Below are 27686 nucleotides of genomic sequence, written 5' to 3'. Positions count from 1 at the left end.
GGGTATCTCAGAAGGGGAGCAAGCAAACGCTTCCTTTATTATTATTATTATTTTTTCCAAATCCATTTTCATGTTAACATCTATTTATATATAAAAGTTCAAGAGCTATGAATACTGTCACAAAGTAGCGAACACTTCATAGGAATGTTTCCGTCCTTATTTTTCTAGGGTGCATTCGTTTCTCTCCACGGTCACAGTAAGCTGAAACGCTGTCGCCAATGCAAACCGTGTATTCCAAATGCACGGCATCATCTCTCCTTGCAGACCTGCTCACCTCTTGAATAGCCTCACTCTTTTTTCCTCTCTTTCTCTCTCTCTCATTCGGTCAAAGGCAGATGGGTTGCACCCGTCAACAAAGCGCTGGGCTCGCATGAGTGCTGTCCGAGGTCGAAGGTGTTTAGTTGATGGTTTGTAAATTGGAAATGAGTCAGGTTTCTTCCCCCTCCCTCCCATACTGTTTTATTTATTTTATTATTATTAGTTTTTGGGGATGGGGGGGATTTAATGCGCTGGCGTATCCCGGTGGTTGCCTGGTAACGCGCTGGCAGTGGGCGCCGTAGAGAGATCTGTGTGGTGGGCGCTCCATTAAAACCGTTGGCGCTCCTGACCTTGGCGTCGTGAATGCGCAAAGCACACGGGCTGTGCGAAGCAGCAGATAAGAGCGAAGATTCGTGTGTTTGATATCCTAAAGCCGGAGGAATATTACAGATCCCCACCACCACCACCACCACCACCACCTCCTCCTCCCCTTTCTCCAGCTCCTTGTCTCGCATCCTGACTGACGGGAATGGTACGGAGGAAAATGTTGGGATGGAGCGCGTTTCAGCTGGTGTAGAAGCAGGTGAGTTAACCTAATGATGCTGGGTTTTTTTTCTTCTTTTCTCTCTCTTCCGAGAGACGAATCTCTGTCCTGATTGATAGCTGACATCTGGGCTGATTGTTTCACAAACCCATTGCTCTGTTATGCATTGGTTTCCTTTTCACTCTCGATATTTTCCTTCCACGTTGTCCGATTTTTTCCCACCGTCCTAGACCTAGATTAAACAAGCTTCCTATTCACACCGTCAGACACCGCGCACACACACTACAGCAGTTTTGTCGATGCTACGTGGGCTGTGGCTTGGTTTTCTCTGTGGGTTTGGATCCTTGCGTTAATTTATGAAGCAGTGATTATTATGCTGAGTGTTCCCTACATGCTCTCCTTATCCATGCATCCATCCCCACTCCTGTCTAGTCCACTGGCAAATTCGGGTTAGGGAAGGAGGGGGGAGAAAAAAAATTGGGGGACACCGTTTGTTCCAAGCCAGTCGGATTACAAGGACATTGTGCAGCCTGGTCCCGTTGTTTGAAATCATCTCAGCTGCTTTCATTTCTAGCCTCCCCCCTCAAAGGTATCAAAACCCCTACAATCGATGAGATGACCCACAAATTTTTATTTGCACTGAATGGGTGTTGAACTGTGTGCTTGTTGTCGATGCTGTAGGTGTAGAAATAGTATTGGTAGAGTGAAACATGATTATAGCAATCCATCTAATGGGTTTGTAACCCTGGATGGAGTCAGCAAAATGGGACTTTAAGGGTTTAAGGATTTTCCTTTATGAAACAGGGACGCCTCCAGAAAGTTTACAAAGGGGTTGCTTATACATTCATTTACCGACCTCTAAACCCCCAGAAAAAAAAAAAAAAATCCAACAGACTTTCAGAAGCTTTATTATGTTGTTATTAAATGTTGGATGTGAGGGACTGGTAAGTGATTAGCCGACATTCAAATGAGCTGCTAAGTAAGTAATGAATAAATAATACATTAATGAAAGTATTCATACGTTAATAAATAAACAGTTGTTGAAGACAATTGCTCCAGCCATCGCTCTCCTTATCTCGCTCTCTGTGGGCATAATTCCCCAAACTAACATGGCATAATTATAAACATCTGGCTGTGGTATGACTGTAAAACATTAAGATTTAGTTGTTTTTTTTGGGGGGGGGGCATGTTGTTTATTCAATTCTGGGCATACTGTCTGTCTAAGCTACCCAGTCAACTTAACCCATGCAATGTTCGCCATAAAGCTTTTCATCCTTCTCTCCCATTATAGATTAGAAAAGTGCTTCTTTCAGCTTGTGCTGTGGTTCATGTGAATAATGTCAGAATGCTTTATAATGATAAAGCAAACCATTTGAACTTAACTAATGCAATAGGTAAATTGGTACATCTTAAAAAATATGTCCATCCATGTTCTTTAACGGATGGACTGATGCTGATCTCCAGTGGTCAAAGAGGTGGGGTACACCCTGGACAGATCTAGTTCAACTACAATCATTTAAAAATGAAAAAAGAAAAGAAAATGGCAAAAACAAAAAATGTCCAAGAGCCACATGGTAACTGGAGGAGCTTCAGAAATTGGCTGCATTGTGCTGTTGGAATGTGCTTCATCAGCATGGACAGGGAAACTGGTCAGTGTGACACTAGAGGAACACAACAACCCCAAACACAAACACACCCAGCGCTTTAATAGAATGGCTTAGACCTATTTTGGAATGACCTAGTCAAAGTCCAGGCCCAAATCTAATTGAGAATCTGGGGCAAGACTTAAAGATCACTTTCCATCTAATCAAACTGAGCTTGAGAAAGTTTGCAGAGGTAAATATGCAAGCAAGTCTACCTCTAAATACGCAATGTTGCTAGTTACATACCTAAAAGTAATTGCTGCTGTAACTGCAGCAAAAAGAGGTTGTAAAAGATTATGGAGTCTATGTGATCTAATGTCTTTGCATGTTTTGATTTTCAGATGGGAATTTGTAAAACATTTAATCATATTTCTTCCACTTGTGTCACTTACTGTTGGTAGATCACACAAAAATATCTCAGCCGGTTATAACCAGTTTTCAAAATGTCAACAAAACTCTAACTAACATTAAATTCTTTTGCACAAAGAGTGCAAAGCAGATGGATTCAGTTTCACTCAAGAATCATTAACATGCGATATCTGTCCATTTATATTTTATGAAATAAATACAGATACAAATATTTGCCAATCATCAGTGAATAAAAAATCAAAGTGACAGCATGTTTATAATGTTTTCCTTCTCGAATCACCTTATAGCACACATCTAAAGCCTACACGATCAGATCGATCTGTACCAAATAATACCAAAGATACAGTTTCACAACTGCAGTCATGAATTTTTAATTTTGTTTTACTTTTTAAAAAAATAGCATGAATCAAATAGAGAAATTAATTCTCATTTTCAAATGAAAATAAAATCGTAAAAGTTGCATACAAAACTCGCGGATATTAAAGTAAGGCTTCAAAATGTGTATGACAATAAAGAATTGCAAAGATCAACATAAACCTCTGTTTGGTAAAAAAAAAAAACTGTAACCAACAAGCTTGTTTTCTGTTTCTGCTGTGTTCTGTATGTTAAAAAATACAAAAATTACCATTTTTGGTCAGTAAACTTTAAACTTTATTGAAACAGACCTATTTTATCACTTAAGTTCAGATCTATTCTAACACAATGTCTTAGCCTGCTAGCATAATAGCTGGATTAGCACACTTGCTAATGTAGCTCAAACTGGACACAAGTTTAAATTCTTACTACAAAATACAAACTTTTGGAACATTTGGTGAAAGTAGTTAAGTTGTACTATGTTTTTTCCCCAATAAAACCAATTTTACCGTGTATATTAGGAAGCCTCAGTATTTCCTATTTGAAACTGGACTTGACAAACAGGAATATTACTGGCAGACAAACCAACTTTGTGTTGTATGGTTTGTTAACAAAACAAAGCAGTTAAAGTTGTTAGAATTTAACCTTAATTAAATATTCCATTTACAAACTCATAAGTTTCATTAAAATTTTAATAATTCCACTCTAAAAATTCCTGTTTTATAGTGTATGCCTCTAAAATAATCCACAATAGCTTTGCACTGCCAGGTAGATGTTTGGTTTGAAATCAAATTGAAGAAAGGCAAATGCTGACTGATACTTGCGCCATGTCTGTGTAATTTAAAGGGAAATCATTTTAGGAATTCATTTAAATTTTCTGGACCTCCAGTTGTTTTTAATCTCTTCTGTCACCGCTTCCTCATAAACTTCAGGCAACTTACCATTACAACATCTTTTCCTAATAAAGCAATTTTCCACAACGACTAAAAGTGAAGCCTTTTGGGGTGCATTACCCATGTTACCTACACAAGAGGTTTCCCTGTCTACACAGAAGGAAGCCAGGTTCTCTGCTACTTCCTTGTTAATGTCGTAGGAGCTTCACATCATTGTCATGGCAGATAGATGACAAAGGAAAGCCTTGTCATTTTCTCTTTTTTTATTGGCCGTAGGGAACATTCATGACTGTTAATTAATACAGACAAAGCTGGACCCGGAACAGACGAGTCCAACTCCTCTCACATGAACCTCTGTGATAGCGAGAGAGGGAAAGTGATCTGATTTGTCTCATCGCTCACAAATTGGCAGGCAGTAATGATGTTGTTGTTAGCTGATACACAGCACCTGTGAAAGATAGACAGAGCCACCTTTTTTTTAATGTGTGTGTGTGTGTTTACACTCCCCATAGTGCATATAAAATGGTGCAGAGGCAGAGGAAAGCTGGGTGCATCAGAAATATGGTTAATTACTTTAGCGAGTTAGTCGGGGGAAATTGTCCCCTCTGTTGATAGGTTCATCAGATTAAAAATTGAGCTTGTAGTAGCAGTCTTTTTGACGAAACTCATCAATAAATCTGATTAGGTTAACAAGCTTGTTTTGCTTTGTTCATTGACAGGCTGGCATAAGACAGGACGCAGGTTTCTTTCATCACAAACCGGCTAAATGGAAGACAAGCAATACAGCTGTTCCTTTCAAGCTTGTTCTAATGTCCAGCTTGTTAACAGTTTGGGTTTAGGGATGTGGTGGTGACGGGGTTTATTGTCACAAAAAAAGCAAAAATAAAAAAGTCAGCTGTTAAGGGCAAGCAGATATACTGTAGATGATGGATAGATGATTTTAAAGCAAACTGTCTGTTCAGGTAGATTCTGGTTTTGGCTGTTATAAGATTGACAAATGGTACTTGTTTAATTTACACACTAAGGTTTTTCATGTTTCTCATGACTGGAATCATCTTCAAGTTGCCAAATTTGTTTTTGATGTAAGCAAAGAAAAAGTATGATACCTTTTTTTTTTTTTTTAGCTGTCTGACCAGCAGTGTGCAGGAGCAGGTGTTGAAGTGCTGGCTCACTCTATGCGCCATACAGCTGCAGAAACTGACAATCTGTTAAAAATGGTTTTGAAAGTAACTTTTTAAAACCTTGGTCTACCCCAGGACTGGTAACCAGATCATAATCTTTTTTAAAGTCTTCAATAAGTAAATGTTTTATTGCAACATTATAATATTATGTGGATGTTTTAAACTCCCTAACTCTTCTCTTCCCAGTCTTGTTTGTCACAATCTCGGTTGTTTCTACTTAAGTATTACTCAGACTTTAGATACGGGCAAATTTAAGTAGTCTTGATTTCTTTTAGCCATTTCCTGACTTTTATAAAGCAATACATGGAACATAAATAGCATGTTCTTGTGTCTTTCCCATTTTGAAGAGCGGCTAAGAGTCATAGTGCCCTGTAAAGTTGATGTGAAGACCAAATAAAAAAGTTATGCTGTATTTATTTTGTAGGAACTGTAGGAAGGTGCTCTTGCATTTGTGTCTAAACATTTGATTTTTTTTTTACCCACTGAATAAATGCGCTTAGATTAAGAGTTGAATTTTACAATAATAAAAAAAAAAGCATAATCAATGACATCTATTCCTGTGTGACATTTAGAAAGAATGTTATAAGGTGTCATGTTTGAAACCAGAAAATGATTAGATTCATAGATAAATAAAATCTTTCTCTCTAGCAATCAGAAAAAAAGTGAAACAAAACCACATATTTTTTAAAATCCACCACAAAGAAACCTTCAACACAGATTGTTTCAGCTTTCTGGAAGATTTCATCGAATCTTTCAGCGAGCCTAAATTTACTCTGCTGTATGTGGAGGGTTTGGTGCCTGTGTGGTCCCATCAGACATGTTTATTCTGGGAATGTGCAACACTTCCATTATGCATCTCCATGTCAGTCTCTAACAGAGCTGCTTAGATCTACAGAAAGATACACGAAAGATACAAATAATCTATTCATTGTGCAGAGGTTTTGAAAATTAAACAGTGAAGCATCGGCAGGTCAGAAGCTTTTATATTCTTGGAGAGTGTGCCTTTTATATATGAAAGAATTTTATTTTATTTCATTTGCCATTTGTCTTGTTCCCTTTACCAAAAAATCAAAAGGAGCTTTTAACGCCTTTTATCTTGAGAAGTGCTTTTCAGATTTCGGCTCGACTGATAAGATAGATCAGCGGAGATTAGTATTCTGCAGTATATGTAGACGTGGGTTTTTTTTCCCCTTTAAGGGTAAAAGCGTGTGTACATAGATTTGGATGCTGGGAAACATTAGATTCTCTAACTCAAACAGTTCTCAATTATCTCTCTTTTCCCCTCTTATTAAACAAAGACAGAATTCTGTGCATAATGTGATTAAATTAAAATGCAATGATTTGTAACTCAGCCAAATGATGTGTTTAAATTTAGAAAGCACAAGTTGAAAGCTGGAGCTGAAAAATTTTAACTTTTAAAAAAATATGTGCTTCATTCCAAATTGGATTCCCAGAGCAAAGCTTTGAACCACTTCTGAGTGGGATTCATCTATCACCGCGTGACATCACCTCTTCCTGTAAAAACACTCGGTAAGCTTTTGAGAAAAGCCGATGTTAATTGCTGTAAGTTGGAAAGTAAGTCACACTGCTTGATACGCAGATCCTGCTGCTGATAATACATAGTACCCTGGATTTTTTAACAAAGGTTAGGCACACAAAGTTTGAATTAATTGTGGAGTTTTTAAATATTCCACGCTGGATCAAAATTGCGCATTGAGGCTTGAACATAAAGGTAGGCTATAGTTTTCCAGTGAATTAGATGTTAAGCGTAGTACCACAAAACTTTACAGTAGGTACTGCCTTCTTAGGTTTGGAAGTCGTACCTTGACTTCTCCAACCATCCTTCTTTTCATTGTTTCTAAAAAGCTCAATATCTGCCCCATCTGGCCTTAAGATGTCTCTCTATTAGGCATTAAAGATATTTAGAGCAGAGACTTCTTTCTTCCGAGTCATAGCTATAAATTATGTTAACACACACGCTGCTTTAATAAAGCCAGCCAGCAACAACACTGCAACCAGCAACTTTTACTTGAACGCAGTATATCAGAGTACGATTTTACATCACTTAATTTGCAGTTTAAGTTTGTGATGACTCAGCACCGGGTGCGGTTCAGCCTCTCCAATGACAGCCGCTCTGCATCCGCGATGCGCCTCCTCCAGTTCACACAAACACGCTTCCCCCCTCGCCTCCTTGACACAAGTCTCCACCTTTGCTGTGTCATAAGCCATCCAGGTCAGCTGCACTGATATGTTCTAAACACCCTCAATTATCCTCTCGAAATCCTTGCTTGGTTCAAACATGTCAGTGCTGCGCTGCAAAGGCACCGTGGCACGAGACAAATCCTCCATCGTCGGGGAGTTCAAACCTCAGAAGGAAAGTTCTTGCCCTGCAAAAAGTACAACTCAAATGCAGAATCAAAAGCTGAAAATCAAAATGATCTCAATCGAACTCAATCGAACCTGCCAACCTGTGACCAGCACTGCATGTTCATGCTATGAACTGTCCTTCTGACATAAAGAAAAGCCTTTCCGAATAAAATCGCCACACTTTGGTAGCCAAACCAATGTATCATAATGGTTATAAAGTGTGTAGCTTACTCGTCTCATGAGCAGCAGTGCGCCTTATTGTAGCCACAGGTTATTGTTTCTTGTGCCGTGCATTGATGACATCCTGTTCTCCTCTTTAGCTAAGAGGGAAACAGACCATAATTTAAAAACAGAATCCCAGAGTTCAATTTGTCACAGAATATTTTTTCTATCTCAGTCAAAGAGCATCTCAGACATCGGCCTTCCTTTTTGTTAATCTCACATTGTAGACATTGCAATAAAATACATATAATATGAATTGTAAATTGTAGAGTCTCTTCTCGTTTAGATTTTTTTCCGCATTAGCGTATTCATTTTTGCTGGAAATTCAAACTAAGTGCTTAGTTTTCTAAGTAAAAGTTTTCACTTCAATTTCTTCACTGCACAGTAAGGATTTTAAACGATTATTAAATGTTGCGTGATCTAATTATCTTACTGATCTCTTCTAATTTTCAGATCTATACGCACTGCCATGAAAACACGCAGCAGGGCAGATCCATTCCTGACCGAGGTGCATCTGGATTCGATAACTATTGGATTTCAAGACGAATCGAGTGATGCCTGTTTGACGGGGTCAGTGCAGAGGGTCTAATCAGACACTAGAGTGTGCGTTTGTGTTGTGTAACAGCACTGTCCTGCCCAGACCATGTGGCTGGCTACACTCAAAGGCCATCTGTTGCCTGCACACCTGCTCCATCAGCAAGGGACTGCAACCGTCGCTCACTGTGCTCTTCTTTGGTGGATGTTATGTTCCTCCTGGTCTTTGACCAAGGCGACAAGCCAGAAATTCTACCCAACTGTGACCACCCAGTTTGGGAAACTGCGGGGCCTCCGGGTGCCCGTGCCCAGCGAGGTCCTCAGACCCGTCGATCAGTACCTCGGGGTCCCCTACGCCGCTCCGCCTGTTGGTGAGAAGCGCTTCATGCCCCCCGAGCAGCCCTCGCCGTGGTCCGGGGTCAAGAATGTGACCCACTTCATGCCCGTGTGCCCGCAGAACATCCACAACACGGCGCCAGAGATTATGATGCCCATTTGGTTTACCTATAACCTGGACACAGTAGCCACGTACATTCAAGATCAGAGCGAGGACTGTTTGTACCTGAACATCTACACTCCGACGGAGGATGGTGAGTGGGTGGGGTAAAACCGATAGCCATGATGGTCCATGTCTGCCACTTGCCGCTGTTGCTGCTTGTTGTCCTGTGATCACCATGAACTCTGCGACCACTGCTCATGCCACTGCTACAACCGAAAGGCTGGTTTATCATTCAAAGCAATGCTGCCATTTTTCTACCTGATGCCATCATCTCACAAGCAGAAATGTTTGTTTTGTGAATTAAAATGACCCTAAAACCGACACCTATCGTGTTGTGAAACTACACAGAAAGTAAACAAAGCTACTTTATAGATTTGAAAATAATAATAATAGACGTGTTCAGAAGGAACGGGAGCCGACCAGTTGCCGGCAGGTTATACAAAGTTATATTTTCAAAACTTCCCGCAGTTTAGAAACCTTTTAATGAGATGTCAGAGAAAGTGCCCGAGTGACAGAAGGTTGTTTTTCTTTCACCCTGTGCAGAACAGAGAGTAATGTAGCTTTCAAACATCATAAGCTGAGCTTGCTGTGGGAGTCAGTGGTGGACCCTGTTTCCCACACAGCAGAGTTTTATGTAGTAGAGCACAAAAGAGACAGGGTGCTCAATATAAAAAGAATAGATAATGGATGTGGTTTTTTGTGCAAAACTGCAGTTTTATTACCTATGATGTTGCATTTGTTTCGTGTTAAAATGAACAATAGAAGGACCAGTTTTAGTGAGGCAAAGGCTCGTCTTGTTGATCAAACTGGGAACATTTTTCCACAGAGACTTATTTTTCTAAAACTTCCATTTATCCTGGTTGTTTTTCTTTTGTGAGAGATTCTCACTGTGGAGGCAGGAACAGGACCATTATCTCCAGAGAGTGGTGACTCCTTACAATTCAGCAGTTTTTTTTTTTAATCCCGTCCAGCCACTGAACATTGGTGAGCTGTTCCAGGCCTTATACAGTACTGCAACCAATGATTATGTCACAACTTTAAAACTTTAATACAGTCACTACAAAATCTAACCTAGCACTGCCCTTCCCTGACATTTTGCCTGTCAGCCAGCAGAATGACGGTTACTACACTTTCCTTTGGTTAAGAAAAAGAAAAAATTGGCTGTTTGGAAAAGCAATTGTGAAAAACATAGACAGTCATTGTGCAACAAAAAGCAAACAAATGCATCAGTCTTATAAAAGGTCAGCAAGCTGCGAATGCCTGGTCTGCTTAGTAGTGCATTGCTGACTTGCTACCAGAGCAGATAGCCTGACTAATCAACCAGCTTGTAGTTGTGCTTCTCAGAAATAAGCATTTAACGACACAGTATGTTACTTTTAAAAACAATATTTTTTTTTCCTCTTACATATTTGTTAAAACTTGTCATTATGTCATGATGACAGTACAACATGAAACAAACAATCTGTGAAAAAAAATCAAGCTCCTATGTCTTCTCCCTGTGGTCCTTCAGCCATCTGCAAAAATATGCTGCGTCTAGTCAAAAACAAACTATCAGAGCCTGGAGGAAGGTCTTAGTGCTGTCAATGATGCTCGTGTATGTGTTGGCGGAGAAACAACTCGCCGTCACAGGAAAACTGGTTATCCATCAACATCAGCGCCCACACTTATTAACCTGTGTATTCATGACAGGCTCTGTTGTGGGAGTGTGTGAGCAGTGCATACACATGCATGATTGACAGAGCTAAGTCCCTCCTCCTGGCCTTGATTGGTTGTTTTTACCCAATTTCTAGAGATGACTGTGTAGAACCACACAGAGAAGACAGAGAACTTTTATTTATTTTCTGTCTCATGTTATACTGTCATGGCACAGTGATGGTTTCAACAAATATGTAAAAAAAAATAAAAAATTTTTATAAAAGTCACATACTGCAACTTTAAAACTGCAAAAGAATATGTAGTAGGTGTTAATTTTATATTTTGTTTTATCTAAGACTAAATAACAAAATAACAACAAAAAATAAATAAATACATGTTGTCAGTCAGATAATCATTTTCCCCAGTTTACAACCAACAATGGCATATTATATAGATATTACAGAACAATGGTGAGGCTGGTATTTCATCAGAATCTCATTTCAGCCCTTGCTTTGTAAGGGCTGAAATTACTTTTTTTTTGTTGCCAAAATCGTCTTCTTATTAATGAGTCACTGCTTTGTTCAGACAGTGTGTCTGCTGGGGGCCAATTAAAGAAGCGCAGGAGTCAACTGACTATTGCATGCTGAATCCTTTCCTATTTCTGAGCTGTGAAATGAACCGGCGAGGGAACACTTTGTGTCTGCTGTGAATCTGTAGATTAACAGAACATTGTAATACGGCAGCAACGCTGGGTGATTTGGAAATCCAGCGCTGACTAACAGTTTTCTCTTTATTCCCGTTACTTTAAGGTGCTAATTAAGCACAATTTCTGAGAGGCTTTCACCTCCCCTCACAGGCGCTCAGTGCAAAACATTCAACATTCAGAGCTGAACCGGGTTCTGTTTGTGTATTTGCCACACCGCTCTTTGAGACTGTTTTTTTTTTTGTTTGTTTGTTTTTGCCTGTGGTAGCATAGCAACAGCCCATAAACAGCCTGCTTGAAAGGTAGCTGTCCAAAATGGTGCAAGATATGCATTTCAAAAATCCCCTTGCCTGAGATCCCTACGGGCCTGGCCACCTGGCACAAAAGCAGGTCAATTAAATTTCTCCTTTTCAAATGCATTAGAAAAGCAACATGACCTGTTTGGTCCTCTGGTTTTTTGTTCATTTGAAATGCACCTTGTGCATTTTGTGATTCAATATTTATTCACTTTTGCTCGGGTGTTTTCTCTAAAACTGATCTCCAGCGCTTCCAAACAAGGTATTTTCTTGATTTCTGAGCTTTTTAAAATGCACCTTCTGACTTGTTAGTTAATCATTATACTGAGTAATACACTTTGTGTTTTTTTATAATGTATTCTGCAGTGATTTACTTGAGCAATCGACATGGTAGTTGCAGGAATAATGAAGGATTCACCTTCAGTCACTCCCATCTAAAGAATCATTTCTGTGTTTAATCCTGTAGCGCTGTGAAGATGCCTCCCATTCTTGACAGATTTGTAACATTTTTGCTTATTTTTGTCACACTTAGATGTTTCAGATCATCAGCAAATTTCAATATTAGACAAAGGTTACATTAAAGATCAGTTTTTAGGGCTTTATTTAATTGATTAATTAAAAAAAGGCTGTCCAAACCAACCTGTCTAAATGAGTTATACATTTTCTCTTTTTTAGAAATCTGAATTCAGTTTCACCAGACCCAATTACTGCCAGACCTGTAGAGTCAGGGAATCACTTAAACAGAACTTCCTTGAATTAGGCTGAAACATCTCAAAACGCCTCATCCTGCCTTAACCTACAGAAATTTAAAAACAGATGAATGTGGCGCCAAGGCTTGTCTGTCTGCCTTGTCTGTCTGTTGCCTGATTTATAGACATTTGTGGAATTAATAATATAATTACTCATTTGGGGAATTAAAAAATGATCTCATTAATATGCAAATTATGCTCTGGATGGAAAATCATCTTGGAATTTATATTTAACACGCAGAAGAATTACCAAATCACATCAACTTGACATATATAGCCTGTAGGGGATATATTTACAAATGCAGTTGTGCTTTGACAGTGTTATGAAAATTATTTCCTGACATCTAGAGTGAAATTATGATGAAAAGTCATTAAATAGGGAATCAAAGTTTGTAAAAGCTTCGAGAAAATAATGCAACAATGACCAAAATAACATCTTGGAATTGATGTTGACTTTTAAATTTTTTGAATCTATGACTATCAAACGTGATGGAGATCTACTGGTTACAGAAATGTAAGCACTGTACTTAAAAAAACAAACTTTTCCTTGTTTAAAGCACCAGTTTGTCCATTTTTTTTAAACTGCCATACTTAAAACTGCCTGATGTTTTTCTTTTGCCCGAAAGAGATTCTGGCTCTTTCCTCTTCATGCTGCCTCTTTGATTGGAGCGGTATATTAAATAAGAGGCGCAGACAAATCTACCTTGCTTTTTTTGAATTTTGTACTTCTTTTTTTTTTTTCCTCCTTTCTGAATCCCAGGAAGCCAACACAAGAAAAGGGGGGCGGCTTTCTCACACGCTGAGATTCATATATCTGAAGGTATTTTTTCTACCAGCTCAAAAGTCTTGATGCATGGATTCTTCTTGTTCAAATCTCTTTTTTTCCCCTTTTCCAAACAACTGTGTTCTTTTTTGCTTTCTCTCTCTTTGAGTGAAATAAAAATAAGGCCGTCTGATTTATGACGACATAGGTTTTCTATTAGTGCATCTCCTGTCCTGAATTGAGAATTGTTGCAGTCTTTTCAGTAAGTGCACCGTCTCTATTGTTCCAGGCATTGATCCACAGGCTGAAATATCTTCTCATCTCCCTTAAAGGTCCGTCTAAAAAACCTCATTTGTCAGTATAGTGAACTGGATCTCTTCCTTTTCTGGTTCATACAACCAGAGAGCAAACGTTTAATGTGACCTTGTCCTTATGAGTTCAAATATGGATAAAAAAAATATCATGTATATTGCTTTGATCAAAGCCTTCTTCTCTCTTAATATCCAATGGAGAACTTTAGATTTAGTGCACATGGCAAGTCTGCTTGGGCCGACACCTCCATACCTCATAAAAAAATGTTGATTAGTTTCATAACTCTTGTCAAAGTGTATTTACCATGCATTTTTGATTGTCATTGCAGCTTTTATGCCACAGGCCTACCACTCTGGCTTGCTTCCAAGCACATTTTCCTAGCAGACCTCTCTCATACCTCATACTAGGCAGTTGTGATATAAAGTTTCAGCAACAGTTCTCGATTAATTCTCCACTTCAGTGCTGTTGTCCCTGCACTTGTTTGCTGAGCATGTGTGTGGGTTGTGTGTGTGCGTGGGTGGGTGTGTGTGTGTGTGTGTCAACTTTGCAGATATAAGGGACTCTGAAGCCCGACCTGTTATGGTTTACATCCACGGAGGGTCCTATATGGAGGGCACTGGGAACATGATGGATGGCAGCATTCTGGCCAGTTATGGGAACGTCGTGGTCGTCACTCTCAACTACAGGATTGGAATATTAGGTAACTATACCGTGTGTGTGTGGGCGGGTGGGCGTGCGTGGGGGTGTATGTGTGTGTGGTAACTTCAAAAATGCAGTAAAACCCTGTTTAGTCTTATTAACGCCTGAGTTTCCAAGCAGTGCCGATCCGAAGCACAGTTTAAAACTGTCCTAAATGGAGCGCCGTCGATCCAGCCAAAATTTGTAGTACCGTGATTCTGCCACACGTTGCGCTTTCTGAAAAATTCCAACGGTTTCTGAAAGGGGAGACGTTGCGCTTTCCAGCCAATATTGAGTTATTACGGTAATTTCACTCCTGCCGTACCAGGGAGCGAATTTAATCTGAGGGGCGCTCTTTTAATAGATGGTAAATTGCGAAAATAACTTGCTAGATATTGAAAGTTCCAGTTGTTATGGATAAATGGGCAAATATATATTTACTCACAGGACATTTAAAGAACTGTGTGCAATTAAAATAAGCAAAAATATCCAGGCAGAAATGTTTAATTTAGGATATAAAGGAATAAAGAGAGCCCATTTCAAGATAAGCATTTTTTATGTAAATATTCATATTCTTTTATTTAATGAATAGTAATTTAGATAAAGTGTTTTAGAGGGTTAAAGCTGTTAAATTATTGAGTTTGGGTTATTTCACTAGCTTGGCTAACCCATTTCCTCCGTTACATCTGCTCTTCCCCATTTTAACACAAACTCAGAAGAGTCAGGAAAGATTGGCTACGTTTAATTAGCTATGCTTGCACATATGTATGTAAACGCATTAGTTAGTAAAGAACATAAAGGAAAGAATCTTACAAGGTTACAAATTTGCTAACAATTTCTGTCAGTGTAAAGAGTTTAAAGTCTCTTTCACCAGATGCCAAAGAATTAGCTGGAATGAGTAGATTTCCCTGCAGGTGTATTTAGCATAGGGAAAACACTGGCCCTCCCTCACCTGATGCTAAACACCAACAATCAGCTGGTTGAAAGGAAGCTATTTCACTTTCTTCTCCACCTGAAAGAAAAGCTAATTCTGTCTGTATATACATATTTCCTGCTGTGAAAACCCTTAAACATCATGGTATGAAATCTGAAAGGAAGCAGCATCCATCAGTCATATTAATGTTGTTTTCAAAATTCAGTTTTCAAGCTTAGAGCAGCATTCTCTCAGGCAGAGAGCCATTCAGTCTACCCAAACCTGACCTACTAACAAGCTAATATTACGACACCTGTGTTTCTCCATAAGCAGCAGATTGGGAAAAAAGCTGTAATATCCTGCTGAGACTCAATGTCAAAATCAAAAAGCCTAATATGATATATCTGGAATAATGAATGTTATGGTATTTTATCAGCAATACAACTTTACCTCTCCACATGAACCACAGAATTACCTAACAAAGTGGTCTTTATTTTCCACTATTCACTATAAAATAACACGCAAATGTATGGGAAAATCTGACTAAGCTGGAAATGCTTTCTGTCATTTTGTTTGTGGAATAACAACGCAAATCCTCATAAATGCTTTTTGCACAAAGTTTTTGTTACCCCCAATTATTTTGGTTCACATACATTTATCTAATCTGGACAAAATTATCAACCTGTATTGTTCTTGGGAGTGAAAATGCTTTAAATAATAAATGCTGCAGCATTCACAAGGTCAGTGCTGCTGTTGCTGTTGCTTAGTCTGCTTTCTATCCGGGAGTTTTAGATGCAACTAGACAGGGAGAACAAGCAGAAGAATCAAGAGCACCTCTGAGTTTTATGTTGTTTTATCAATTTAATTCATGCACATTACATGGGATAAAGTGACTATTCTGAGAGGAGATTTTAGGTTTGATGAGTAGCACATTCACAAAGAGGGGTGCGATGCTGAGGGACTACCATAAGGAGCTGACTACAGCAGAAAAATACAGAGGGACAGAGTAAAAGCATATTTACACCTGAGGGGAACCTGTCTCTGTTCATTGAGATTCCCTGCAGGGCAACACACTTGGATCAAAGATGTGACTACACTGTAGTACACAGCCTTAATCTTAGCTTTGCCTTTCTTGCCTCCTCGTATACATCAGGATTCCTCAGTACTGGTGACCAGGCGGCGAAGGGAAACTACGGCCTCCTGGATCAGATTCAGGCTCTGCGCTGGATCAGTAAAAACATTGGTTACTTCGGAGGAGATCCAGGCCGCATAACCGTCTTTGGGTCTGGGATCGGAGCTTCGTGTGTCAGTTTGCTGACGCTGTCCCACCACTCAGAGGGTAAGAATGTGCCATTTACCACATAAGCTTCATCAGTCAATATCTAGGTCATTCATTTCAATATGCCTCGTCTGGGTTTTCCCATGTTTTTTTTGTTTTTTTTAAATAATCATATTCAAACCAAGTACTTTTATTTTAGAACTTTCTTCATGTTTTATGCATAGCTCTACATGCTCTGGCAGGGAGATGAAGTGTTATGATGACAGGGTGGGGTAAATGGGGTATTTGTTAAGTAAGTGATTGCTTTTGTCCCTCTCCACACAAACTAATCAGTCTAAAAGCTCTCTCTCCCCCCTAAAATGTGAATCTCTTAAAGAAGCCTGTTGTTTTTATAAAGTTCTCAGCATGAAATTGGGTCCACCTGAGAATATTTTTTTTTACCAATATAGCTGATTTGCTTTTCAGATACGCTGCAATGGAGTTGTTTACAATTTTGTGCATGTCGACAAAGTTGAGTAGTTACCAAAAACAGCAGTGACTTTTCACAAATCGGTTTAACTTTATTTCAAAACTTTAAAATAAACAGTATGTTTTCACCTAACGGACATTGTCGAAATAATAATTAAAAAAAAGTCTTGAATGACTTGCAAAAATATTTATAGAACATTATGTCACTTTGTAGCCACAAAGTGTAACTTGCTGGGATTTTAAGTAATAAATCAACACAAATTGATTTACATGGAATTGGATGGGAAATTAAAATTATGAATGATTTAAAAAATGCAGCAATAAAAATCTGAAAAGTGTGGGGTGGATTTTATATTCTGTCCCCATAAAATGTAGAAAAAACATTAGCTTAAATTAGAGCAGCAAATCTTCTGGGCTACGTCCAGCTTTGCACATTTGGAGACATTTTTTTTTTTTACCTTTCTGATTAAAAATTAGCTCAAGACTAGTCAGATTGGATGACTCTGGACATCACCTTTTTAAATCTGGACACAAATTCTCAATTGGATTTAGTTTTTTACTTTGGCTGGGCCATTATAATAACTGAACATGCTTTAATCCAGTCATTTGTAGTTCAGCTGCATGTTTAAGACTTTTGTTCTGCTGTAGGTGAACCTCTGTCCCAGTCTCAGGTCTTGACCAGCCTCAAAAATGTTTCCTTCCATAACTGAAATGTATTTAAACTGTAAATTACTATTTTAGGTATATATTGTTCCACTTTTATACCATGCATTAAACTGTGCCCTGTGATGTACTATTGTTTTATAATCTAACCCTTGTGTTGGCCTCTCACATAAATTCCCAACAAAACATATTAAACAGTTTGCTGGACACTGTATTCCCTGCAAAACTGGCGCGTTGTCTCAAAAACGGCCCGTTTTGGTAATTTAATGATATCTCCCAACGAGAGAGCAGATACTACCCACCACACTCGGTGATTGAAACTCCTTGAAAAGCAGGTAGCACAGGGCCGTTGCATTTGATAGATGTCCTCTCAAAGCCTCCCTGTGAGTCTCAGATGTCTGTATTTCAGCATCTGAGGATTGAACCCTCTTATTGTTGCTTTACTAATCTTCCAGCTCACTCAATGATGCTGCACAAAATCAGAAGAAGGGCAGAGATTGTGTTTTCATCAGTGCCAGAGAGGTTGCAGCAGCTGTCCTTTGTAGGAATCTGTATTGGATGTGCTCTCTCTTGCTGCAGCCAATGCACAAAGACCTCCAGCTGTCTTTGAAGTAGACCCACTCACTCACTGCTGCCCTGAAATTGAGAAAAATTTATTTTAAAAAATCCCCTGCAAGAACACTACTGCTGCACGATTCTTCTGTTGAATGTACACATTCAAGCACCTAGGTAGAGTCGTGTCACTTTACATGCAAATTCCCCAGAGACAGAGGTGATGCACCACATGTAAACAATTCAAAAGACCAGCTTGTTTCCTGTATCAATATTGAAGGCTCAGGGTTACTGCATATTCAGCTCTCTGCATACACCCGCCCCCTGTACAGTTGGCGTCAGCAGTCTGTGTAAGCCCCGCAGCTTGTTAGAGACACCATATTAACGATTCTACAATTACAGTATGTTTGCAAAGAACTGGTGGAGTAAAAACGCGACGCCTACTCGCTGACACAGTGTTACAAATTGACCATTAGTTTGACATGCCCAGACGTGATCTGCATAGAGAGGCACACAGATGAAAGACATGAAAGGGACAGCAGACTAAATGTTGGACATTTTTATCATTGCATTAAAAAAAGAGAAGTTCTACACACTTCTATGTCACCAACTTTCCATTTGCTCTGATTTCATCACTCTTTGCTCCTCTATGCCCTTCTGACCAGTTATCAAAGCACATCACAAATTTCCTTGTTTGCTTTCATCTGTCAATCCCCCAATCCCCTTGCTATATATAAATCTGGGGTCTTTTTTGGCCAGATTCGTTTTTTCTGGGGTGAATTTAATAATTTTTTCTTCAATTCCATTTGTACAATATGCCTGTTCTATTAAATACCATATTCTGTTTCCCTTTCTGCTCTGTTTTGTGTGATGGACTCCCATTCAAAACACATTTTTGAATGCACCACAATTGCATTTTAATTTCCCCACATTTTTTTTACATTTTCACTGTTGAAATCCCTTTAACATTTCTTGATTTTAACAAGGTCGAAATATTTTTTTCACGTATAGATGGAAGAAAAAGAAGTGCAATAAAAAAAAAAACAAATACAAAAACAAGGACTTTAATTATTAAAATGAGGATTTTACATTTAAAAAATCAGAGGATTCACAAATGTTTTGTTTGCATGGTGAGGACATTAGTTCAAGGTTTCCCACAGTAAACCTGTTAAGCCTGGTGATTGGGCACTAAAACACATCGTGTTTTTGAGTTAAAAATGTTTAAAGTTGACAGGAAATTTTAAAATTTCACTTGATAATTATGTGTTATTGAAAAACTGGAAGATTAATATCTGAACACCAACTATAAAATTGTCAAAAAATGCAAACATTTTTAAAAGACTTAAATAAGTAAGCAATGTTTAGCCTGGTGGGGACACAAGTAAAGCCTGGTGGCCCGCCAGGCTTATAATGTACTGGGGGAAACCCTGTAGTTTCATAAAAACTCATTCATAAAAAAAGACAGAGCAGCTTACAAGTGTACACATAAATTAAATTGAACAGAATCAGTATAATGTTTCCTGTCAGTCACCATATGTGTAAACCGCATTTATGGAATGAAAAACAAAAAACAATAATAACTGTGAATCTACATCAGTGTGACATGAATCAGGATTCTGCTCAAGGCTTTTCTTAATGAATCAGAAAACATTTATTAGGTTAAACACAAGCTGTTATCCTGTGTTTTTTTGTTGTTTTTTGTAATTTTGAATTTTCTCTTTCAAGGTCTGTTCCATAGAGCCATCATCCAAAGCGGTTCAGCACTCTCCAGCTGGGCTGTCAACTACCACCCAGTCAAGTACACTCGCATGCTTGCAGAGAGGGTTGGCTGCAACGTGTTGGATACAGTGGACATGGTGTCCTGCCTGCAGAAGAAGAGCGCCAAGGAGCTGGTGGAGCAGGACATCCAGGCCGACCGTTACCGTGTGGCTTTTGGCCCTGTCATTGACGGCGACGTGATCCCGGATGACCCAGAGATCCTGATGGAGCAGGGGGAGTTCCTTAACTACGACATCATGCTGGGCGTGAATCAGGGCGAAGGGCTGCGCTTCGTGGAGAACGTGATGGACCTGGAGGACGGGGTCTCCGGCAGTGACTTTGACTTTGCCGTCTCGGATTTTGTGGACAGCTTGTACGGCTACCCAGAGGGTAAGGACACCCTGAGGGAGACTATTAAATTTATGTACACGGACTGGGCTGACAAGGACAATCCGGAAACCCGGAGGAAAACACTGGTCGCCCTCTTCACTGACCACCAGTGGGTGGAGCCGTCAGTGGTGACAGCTGACCTGCACGCCCGCTACGGCTCGCCCACTTACTTCTACGCCTTCTACCACCACTGCCAGAGCCTTATGAAGCCTGTGTGGTCAGACTCGGCGCATGGAGACGAGGTGCCGTATGTGTTTGGCATCCCGATGGTGGGCCCCACGGATCTGTTCCCCTGCAACTTCTCCAGGAATGACATCATGCTCAGTGCCGTGGTCATGACGTACTGGACCAACTTTGCAAAGAGCGGGTGAGTTACATCAGCAGCTGCCAACAAGATCCCTCACTGTGATTTGTTTATTTGTTGTAGTTGACCTCCTGATTCCTATTCAATGTCTAATTTAACCTTCCCGGTGTGACTGAGAAGTAGCTTCAGCGCTGGTTTCTCTCTGAAGTAGAGTCCACTAATTAAGTTCAGCCTGAATTACCACTTACGCTTCTCTTACATTTATCTCTTTTTTTTTTCTTTGTTATTATTAAGCTGAAATTCTCTCATGGAAAAAAAAATTCTTCACTTTTTATTAAAGTCCTTAAAGTCTAAAAACTGAAATGAGGGTCTGCTTCCTGTGCTGTGACTAATTTTAATTAGGATACATGTCAACAAGCTCTTTAATTTTATTCGGTTTTCCTTTTTTTTGTGTCACTATTCATGTTGTACACAATCACAAGTACAATATTTTTTTGTATTTAAATGTGAAGCAGATGCAGGATTTTACTTATCAAATTTATCTTGCCACTTCAATGCAGTTCTAAGGTCATAGAGCAGTGCATAGTGGATGGATGGATGGATGGATGGATGGATGGATGGATGGATGGACCTTCCTGGTTCCATTTATGCACTAGTTTGTATTAAATGGAAAACAAACTTAAACTTTATTAAGTATTTAATAAAATTGTAACGATTTAACCATAAAATGTGTTAACTTCTGAAATGTATTAACTTTACAGAAGATTTTCTCTTTCATATTGAAAATGCTGATGTAGAATCATAATTCACTGATATCAATTTGTTACTCATGGGCAGAAGCAAAGGATGTCATATTTTTTTCTTTTTCCGATCTTTAATTTGTTATGAAAATTTATTATTTCTTTTGATATGACTAAAAAGCAACAAACATGTATCTGTCTGTCTCAATGTTTTTATTTCTTCCCATTTCAACTTGGGGAGATTTGAAATCACATCAAAAATTAATTTTCAAAAAGTTGTCCATGGAGTGCAAAACGATGCTTATTATTCGAGACCAACTTCAATTTGATGCTGACTGTTTAAAAGGAAAACTCTCGTTTCTCAACAGTGCGAAGCTCTGCAGGCCTTTTTCTAAGCAAAGCCTTGCTGGGTCTTTTTTTTTCTTTCTTTTTTTCACTGAGCCAAGAGACACTTAAGTGAGTTTCACTTTAGTGGAGGACTCCTCTGCTGCTTTGCTGGAAGCACTCTACTGCTGTAATAAATCTTTGTGTAGGTTGACCCCGGCAGAAGGCAAAAGCACGGCACAGGTCACCGTGGGCTGCTAATGCTGCTGTGTAGGAAAAAGTAAAAGCTGTTTCTTTGAAGAGAGATGGGAATATTACACTGTGTGCACCTATTTAGCACTTTCTTTTTTTAGAAATCTGTTTTCCCTTTTGGTAGAATTTCAGAAAGGCCTTCCTTAAATGAACATGGTACCACAGCAGTGCCTTATAAACGTATCAACACTCCACGAATGGAGTGTTTCTTTCAGAGTATTGCCTTCAGAGGTCATATAATTAGTGAATGGCAGGCAACTGTTCTAAAAGACCCCTACATATTTCTTGGAGAGTATTAGTGAACATTGAGCAGATTGTGGAGCACTCTTCAATTCGTCATTTTGAAACAAACTATGGCACAAAACAAAACATGTTATTATGTTTTTATATGCTAAAAAAAGGATAACATCAGAATTTCTTCTATATTTTATTACTTTATTCTGACTGCATATCCCATATATGCTGTGTACAATGTGCTTGCTGTTCTTTGCAGAACTGCTAAGATGCTGGACTGTATTTTACTACAGTTTTTATAGATGTGTAATGACAATAATCTTTCAAAAATGTAATCTAATCTTTGTCAATGTCAGCTTTGTTTATGTACCACATTTAAAAACAACAGTTAAAGTGATTCACAATTGCATCCACAATCATAAAAGAGCAAATAGAAAAAGCCGTAATAAAAGTTTATGAAACAGAATTATAATTTCAAATAACTATTTAGCATCTCATGCATACATAATATAATCTAATTAGTGGTGACAATTACATTTTTATTGAGTTAATTGCAGGATCTGTAATTAATTAACGCAGCAGTGTTATGTAAATTCATCTTTTTAGCTTTACATCATGTTATAATGTTATTCCTTAATCAACAGCACACGTAGGGTGTTGCTTTGCTTCTTTTATCCATGTTTGAGAAATCCTTTAATCTCCATGACAACCATTCAGCTGTGCAAAACACCTAGGGGGACCGAGCACCGCCTCTGAGGTGCAACTCCTCTTCGAAGCTTCCAATCTTTCTCCTCACAGAAATCCCATAAATAAATTGAGTATATATGAGATTTCTGGAGTTTTTATAACAACTGACGGTAACATAGCTACTGAATTGTGCTATATAATAGCCCTATGCGCCTGAAAAAGATATAATACTGCTCTAAAAGCAAAATTAATAGCATTTTCATCAAAAAACATGTATCCACAAAATAAATATTTTCAATTCAAAAACTGATGAATTATTGAATATACACATGAGTTCAACAACAAAGAGATTAAATTCTTTTTATCTGCACTTGAAACCATCATATTGTTATTAAAAAAGTGTTATTGGGATCTGGTGTCTCCAGAACCTCTAATCAGTCATATACTTTCTTGGAGAACAAAATACATCTTTAGAAATGTGGACATAAACACTGACATTAGCATTGGGGGACGTTTTGTTGGGGATGACGTGTTTTGTTTTGAGATAGTATTTTAGGGTTTAACAACTTCAGTAATTGGCTAACTCCTTTTTTGCACAAATTGTACAGAACAATAGTCTTTTTCAAAGCAAAATCAAACCTCCATTGGGCCAAGAAAAGCAGCTACCACTGTTGTTTGTGGATGTATATACTAAAGTTTTGGTTTAGGACTTTTGTATGTGAAAAAAAAAAAAGTGATTAAGTTCACTGTAAATTTTTAACACATTAAAATCTATGTAAAAGTTCCAACCCTAAATCTAATCTAATCTGATCTAATCATGAACCTACTGTTTATATTGTTTGCTAAGGTTCTCTGTGTTGTATTTACAGGGATCCTAACAAGCCAGTGCCGCAGGACACCAAGTTCATCCACACCAAGGCCAATCGCTTTGAGGAGGTCGCCTGGTCCAAGTATGACCCCTACGACCAACTGTATTTGCACATTGGCCTGAAGCCTCGGATCCGCGACCACTACAGAGCCACAAAGGTAGCTTTCTGGAAACACCTGGTCCCCCATCTCTACAACCTCCACGATGTTTTCCACTACTCCTCAACGACCACCAAAGTCACCCCTCTGGACCCCACCCAGTCCAACGGCAAGAGGTCCGGCAGCACCGGCCGGCCTCCCATGTCCACGTCTCATGGTGACGGTGAGGCCGGTAGAGAGATGGGTCCCCTCATCATGCCCAATCCCAGAGATTACTCCACAGAACTCAGCGTCACCATCGCCGTGGGAGCGTCGTTGCTTTTCCTCAACGTCTTGGCCTTCGCCGCCCTGTACTACCGCAAGGACAAGCGCAGTCGCCAGGAGACGTCCCAGCAGCCCAGCCCCCAACGCGAGAGTAAAGGCAACAATGCCAGCCACACCAACACGGTAGATGAGACCCTGTCGTCCCAGCAGAGGAGCCCATGTGAAGCCCTCCACAATCCTCTTCACGCCTCACCCAGCTACTCTCTTAGCCAGCGCCGCTCCCCAGATGACATCCCTCTGATGACCCCCAACAACATCACCATGATCCCCAACTCTCTGATGGGCCTCTCCAACATGAGTCCATACAGCACCTTTCCCGCTGGCTACAGCTCCACAGGCTTGCCCAGCACCCACTCGACCACTCGGGTATAGCCTGGCACGAGGGCGGATGTGACAAAATGCGAAATACGAACATTTAAAGCTGTCTTTAGAATGTGTACGTAAATTAGGATCGAATATGTTTGTTTCGTCTTTTCCAAAGGTGTGCAGCCAACAACATCCTGCCTTTGCTCTCTCATAGTAGGAAGTCTTACTTGCAGAGTCATTTTATAATAACCATTGTCGAAGGCAGTTTAAAAGAGAAAAAAGTGCATTTCATTTTCCACTTTCTGGAACTTTACCTAGCAGGAACTTAGTATAATGTTTATACAGTTGGATTTGTATGGGAAGCTTTTTCTTACTCTGTGATATCTATTTTGCTCTCGTGGAACAAAGTGACATTACGATTCACGGTGACTGGAGGGGAGTTCTTGGAAAAGCAGAGAAGCATTACTACTGTTGCTATTATCAAGCTATTTTATACGCATTTCTCATGTCATATTGCTTATTATGAAAAAGTATTTTTACTGTAATTACTTTCAAAATGCCTTGTACATCGCTTAAACACTGACTTACTGTGGAATCTTAGCTGCAGTGAATGAATGATGGCCACACTTGATGGAAATGTCCAACTTAGCCAAAATGTTCTGATCCGGTGGTGCAAATATGGCATCCGCATGTGTGTGTGAGTGGGTTGGCGTGGGTGTGTGAGCGTGTGGATGTGCTGAAATCTGTGCTACAGAAATGTAAATTAGGCATTGGTTAAAATTAACCTCTCAGTTTTGCATATGTAGTGTTGTGTATTTTATTGTAGTCCACTTGAGTATCCTTGCTATACTTTGGCTCTATGTGATTTTCATTTCTTTTCAGCGAAGTACACTGTAGGGATATAACTTGTGCTTCACTATAAACAAAAATATTGCTTAAGATGTGTTTTCCTACTCTAACTAACTCATGGTTTTGGCTTTGGCTTGGCTTGTTTGTACAGAATACACTTAGACTGATATATGATTTGTTGTTTGTTTATGAATACTGTAAGCCCTTCAGAGAGATGACTGTAATTACTTTGTAGCTGTATGTATACCACTTCAGTTATCCATCATTTGAAAAGAAAAGAAAAAGGAGCTCTATGACTCTTTATGGCATAACATTGCTCCTTCTGCAAGTGGTTTGGACCCACACTCTTGTTAAATGCTGGAGTTTTCCAACACTGAATGGACATGATGGACATGAAGAATTGAGCTTTGATTTCTTTGAACCTATCATAACATTGTTTAACCTAAATGAGACAGCTATTAAAAGATTTTTGAAACTACATACATGTCTTGTCGAACATTGAGATTTGACTGTACATGGCCTTTACTCTCTCCTTCCATCTTCATTTTGTGATAGATCTACATTGGGGTCTTAATGTCAAACACCTGTGAAAGGATGAAATATGAAGGAGGCTGAATTAAATTTTATGAAACAGGAGCGTATAAAGGCTTAAAGGTTTTAAGGTTTTGAAGTTTAAGAGCGTATGGGATTTTTTCAACGTTCTACCAGAAACACATTTATGAGGTCAGGCACTGATGTAGGATGAGAATGGCTAGATTCACAGTCACTAAATCGTCCCAAAGATGTCCAATGGGATGTTTGGGGGATGTTTTTGTGAACATTCATGTTGGAACACAAAGGGGACATCCCCAAGCCGTTTGTACAAAATTGGGAGCATGAAATTGTTCAAAATGTCTTGGTATGCTGAAGCATTAAGAATTTCTTTCACTTAAATTAAGGGTTTGAGCCCACACTTCTGATGAAGAGCGCCACAATTATCTCAACTCCTCTACCTCCGTCAGACCGGTGCTGTTCTCATGGACATTCCCAAATCCAGATTCATCCATTGTGTTGCTCAGTCATGAACCTATTCAATGAAGCTCTTTGTGCATTAACCTCGAAATAATCTGACAACCACATAAAATTCGGAGGTCTGTAGTCATCGACTCTGCAGAACTTTGAAGACCTTTGCACACTTACGCACCTCAGCTTTCATTGACCTCACTTCTTTATTTAACTGACCTAACAATTAGTTTCTAAGTTGCTATAGTTCCCAATTGCTTTCACTTCGTTATAACCCCACTATTCCAACTGGTAGTGGAATATTTAGTTGCCAGATCATTCCACAACTGGACTCATGGCTGGATTTCACACATTTGTGGACATGGAAGTAATTTAGAGGGGTGAATAAAAAGCAAAAAAGTATTTGACACCTCCACCAGACTACAATAAACGTGTTCCACTGGATTAAATAAGAAATGGCAAAATAGTAGAATGGCGCTGTATAGTGAGCTTAATGACATTGGATTGTCAATGACTTCAATTCACTATAGGTTTGATTACTAAATAAACATTAGTATTTTATCTGCTAAGCTTTTAGCTCAAGCTAGTGTAAGACTCGTGGGTGTCCAGATACTGTGATTCTCCTTTGTAGAATAATCCACAGAAACAATTGAGCTCTTTCTCAGTGTTGAGCATTTAATTTCTTTTCCTCTGCTCAATCAGCTGTCACCGAACGTTTGCTCTTCTCTCTGTCTAGGGAGCCTTTCGAAATAAAACTTTTCCAAAACATTTTGCAGTTTCATAACACTAGGACTAGCTATGTTCAACATTGACACTTTCACCAAAGTATTGGTTTTAAAGTCAATACAGACAATGTTTTTATCCAGATTCAGTTGCACATAAATGTGTAATGTCAAAAGGATAGTATTATGTATTTTCCAGACACCAGAAAGCCATTTTATAGCACAATCAAATAATTATGTTACCTTCAGTTTTTATAAAAATGCTGTATATCAAACTTGACTTAAAAGAAATTTGACTTTGCAATTTAACACCTTGAAATTGGGCCTCTGTCTCTTTAAGAAGCTCCTGTTCTTTCTGACACTCCGCCTTCAGAATGTCATCATAACAGACTTTCTCCATTTAGCATTTATAACATTCTTAGCAGCCTTGCACTGAAAACTATATTGCTAAGTTTATAATGGTTATAATGATAATGATTTTTTAGAAGCTGCAATAACTTGAGATTAAGGGACAGATTATCCTTCCAGCACAATAATGTTCCCAAACATAGAACCAGAGAATCTGTGGCAAAGCTCAATTTCTATAGACGTTCTCAACTCTTCAGTCTTTACATGTGCAAAGCTGCTGGAGATATATGTGGGGGACCAGTTGCTGGGGACTTTAGATCAAGGACCCCCCCTCCCATTAAAATGATTTTATTCTTGTTCCTATGAATATTTTGCTTTGTTTTGTTATTTAAAAAGCACTGTGATTGATTGTCCATGTGAAGCTGTACATTCATACATATGTGGATAACTATTCTGGCTGAGAATGAGAAGTTTAGAAAAGCAGGACTTTTGAACAGGCGCGTAGGGCAGCCTGGGGTCCTAAGTGTTTGTTGTGTAGAAGAAGCCGAGTAGTAGAGAGCAGCCTGAGTGTGACGCACGTTAGACTATTGATATTGTTCGTGTTC

At 39.1% G+C, this 27686-nt stretch overlaps 1 protein-coding gene across 3 annotated transcripts; it reads left to right on the top strand.

The window, feature by feature from the left end:
• The first annotated feature begins 501 nt into the window (after positions 1-501).
• Positions 502-25489, top strand: LOC114153487 (neuroligin-3-like). Of its 3 annotated transcripts, XM_028032068.1 has the most exons (7): positions 502-841; positions 8285-8955; positions 13008-13067; positions 13873-14022; positions 16067-16252; positions 19601-20390; positions 23434-24226. In XM_028032068.1, the coding sequence occupies exons 2-7, from the start codon at positions 8475-8477 to the stop codon at positions 24224-24226; spliced, it is 2460 nt and encodes an 819-aa protein (XP_027887869.1). In that variant the 5' UTR covers positions 502-841; positions 8285-8474. The 3 variants fall into 3 exon arrangements, with proteins under 3 accessions (XP_027887869.1, XP_027887871.1, XP_027887870.1); XM_028032070.1 differs by lacking the exon at positions 13008-13067 and having other exon boundaries at positions 505-841; XM_028032069.1 differs by lacking the exon at positions 502-841 and having other exon boundaries at positions 8475-8955; positions 23434-25489.
• Positions 25490-27686: the final 2197 nt, after the last annotated feature.

This window comes from Xiphophorus couchianus, chromosome 11 (genome assembly GCF_001444195.1).
Source record: "Xiphophorus couchianus chromosome 11, X_couchianus-1.0, whole genome shotgun sequence".
Classification (NCBI taxonomy): domain Eukaryota; kingdom Metazoa; phylum Chordata; class Actinopteri; order Cyprinodontiformes; family Poeciliidae; genus Xiphophorus; species Xiphophorus couchianus.
The sequence above is the reverse complement of the archived record's forward strand: the minus strand, read 5'-3'. Positions and strand labels throughout refer to the sequence as shown.

What these genes read in the sequence shown, in the direction of transcription:
- LOC114153487 (XM_028032069.1), top strand. Translation starts at nt 8,475, where the DNA reads ATGTGGCTGGCTACACTCAAAGGCCATCTGTTGCCTGCACACCTGCTC. An exon ending in CTACACTCCGACGGAGGATG is followed by an intron (nt 8,956 to 13,007) that starts GTGAGTGGGTGG and finishes TCTGAATCCCAG; the next exon opens with GAAGCCAACACAAGAAAAGG. An exon ending in GCTGTCCCACCACTCAGAGG is followed by an intron (nt 16,253 to 19,600) that starts GTAAGAATGTGC and finishes TTCTCTTTCAAG; the next exon opens with GTCTGTTCCATAGAGCCATC.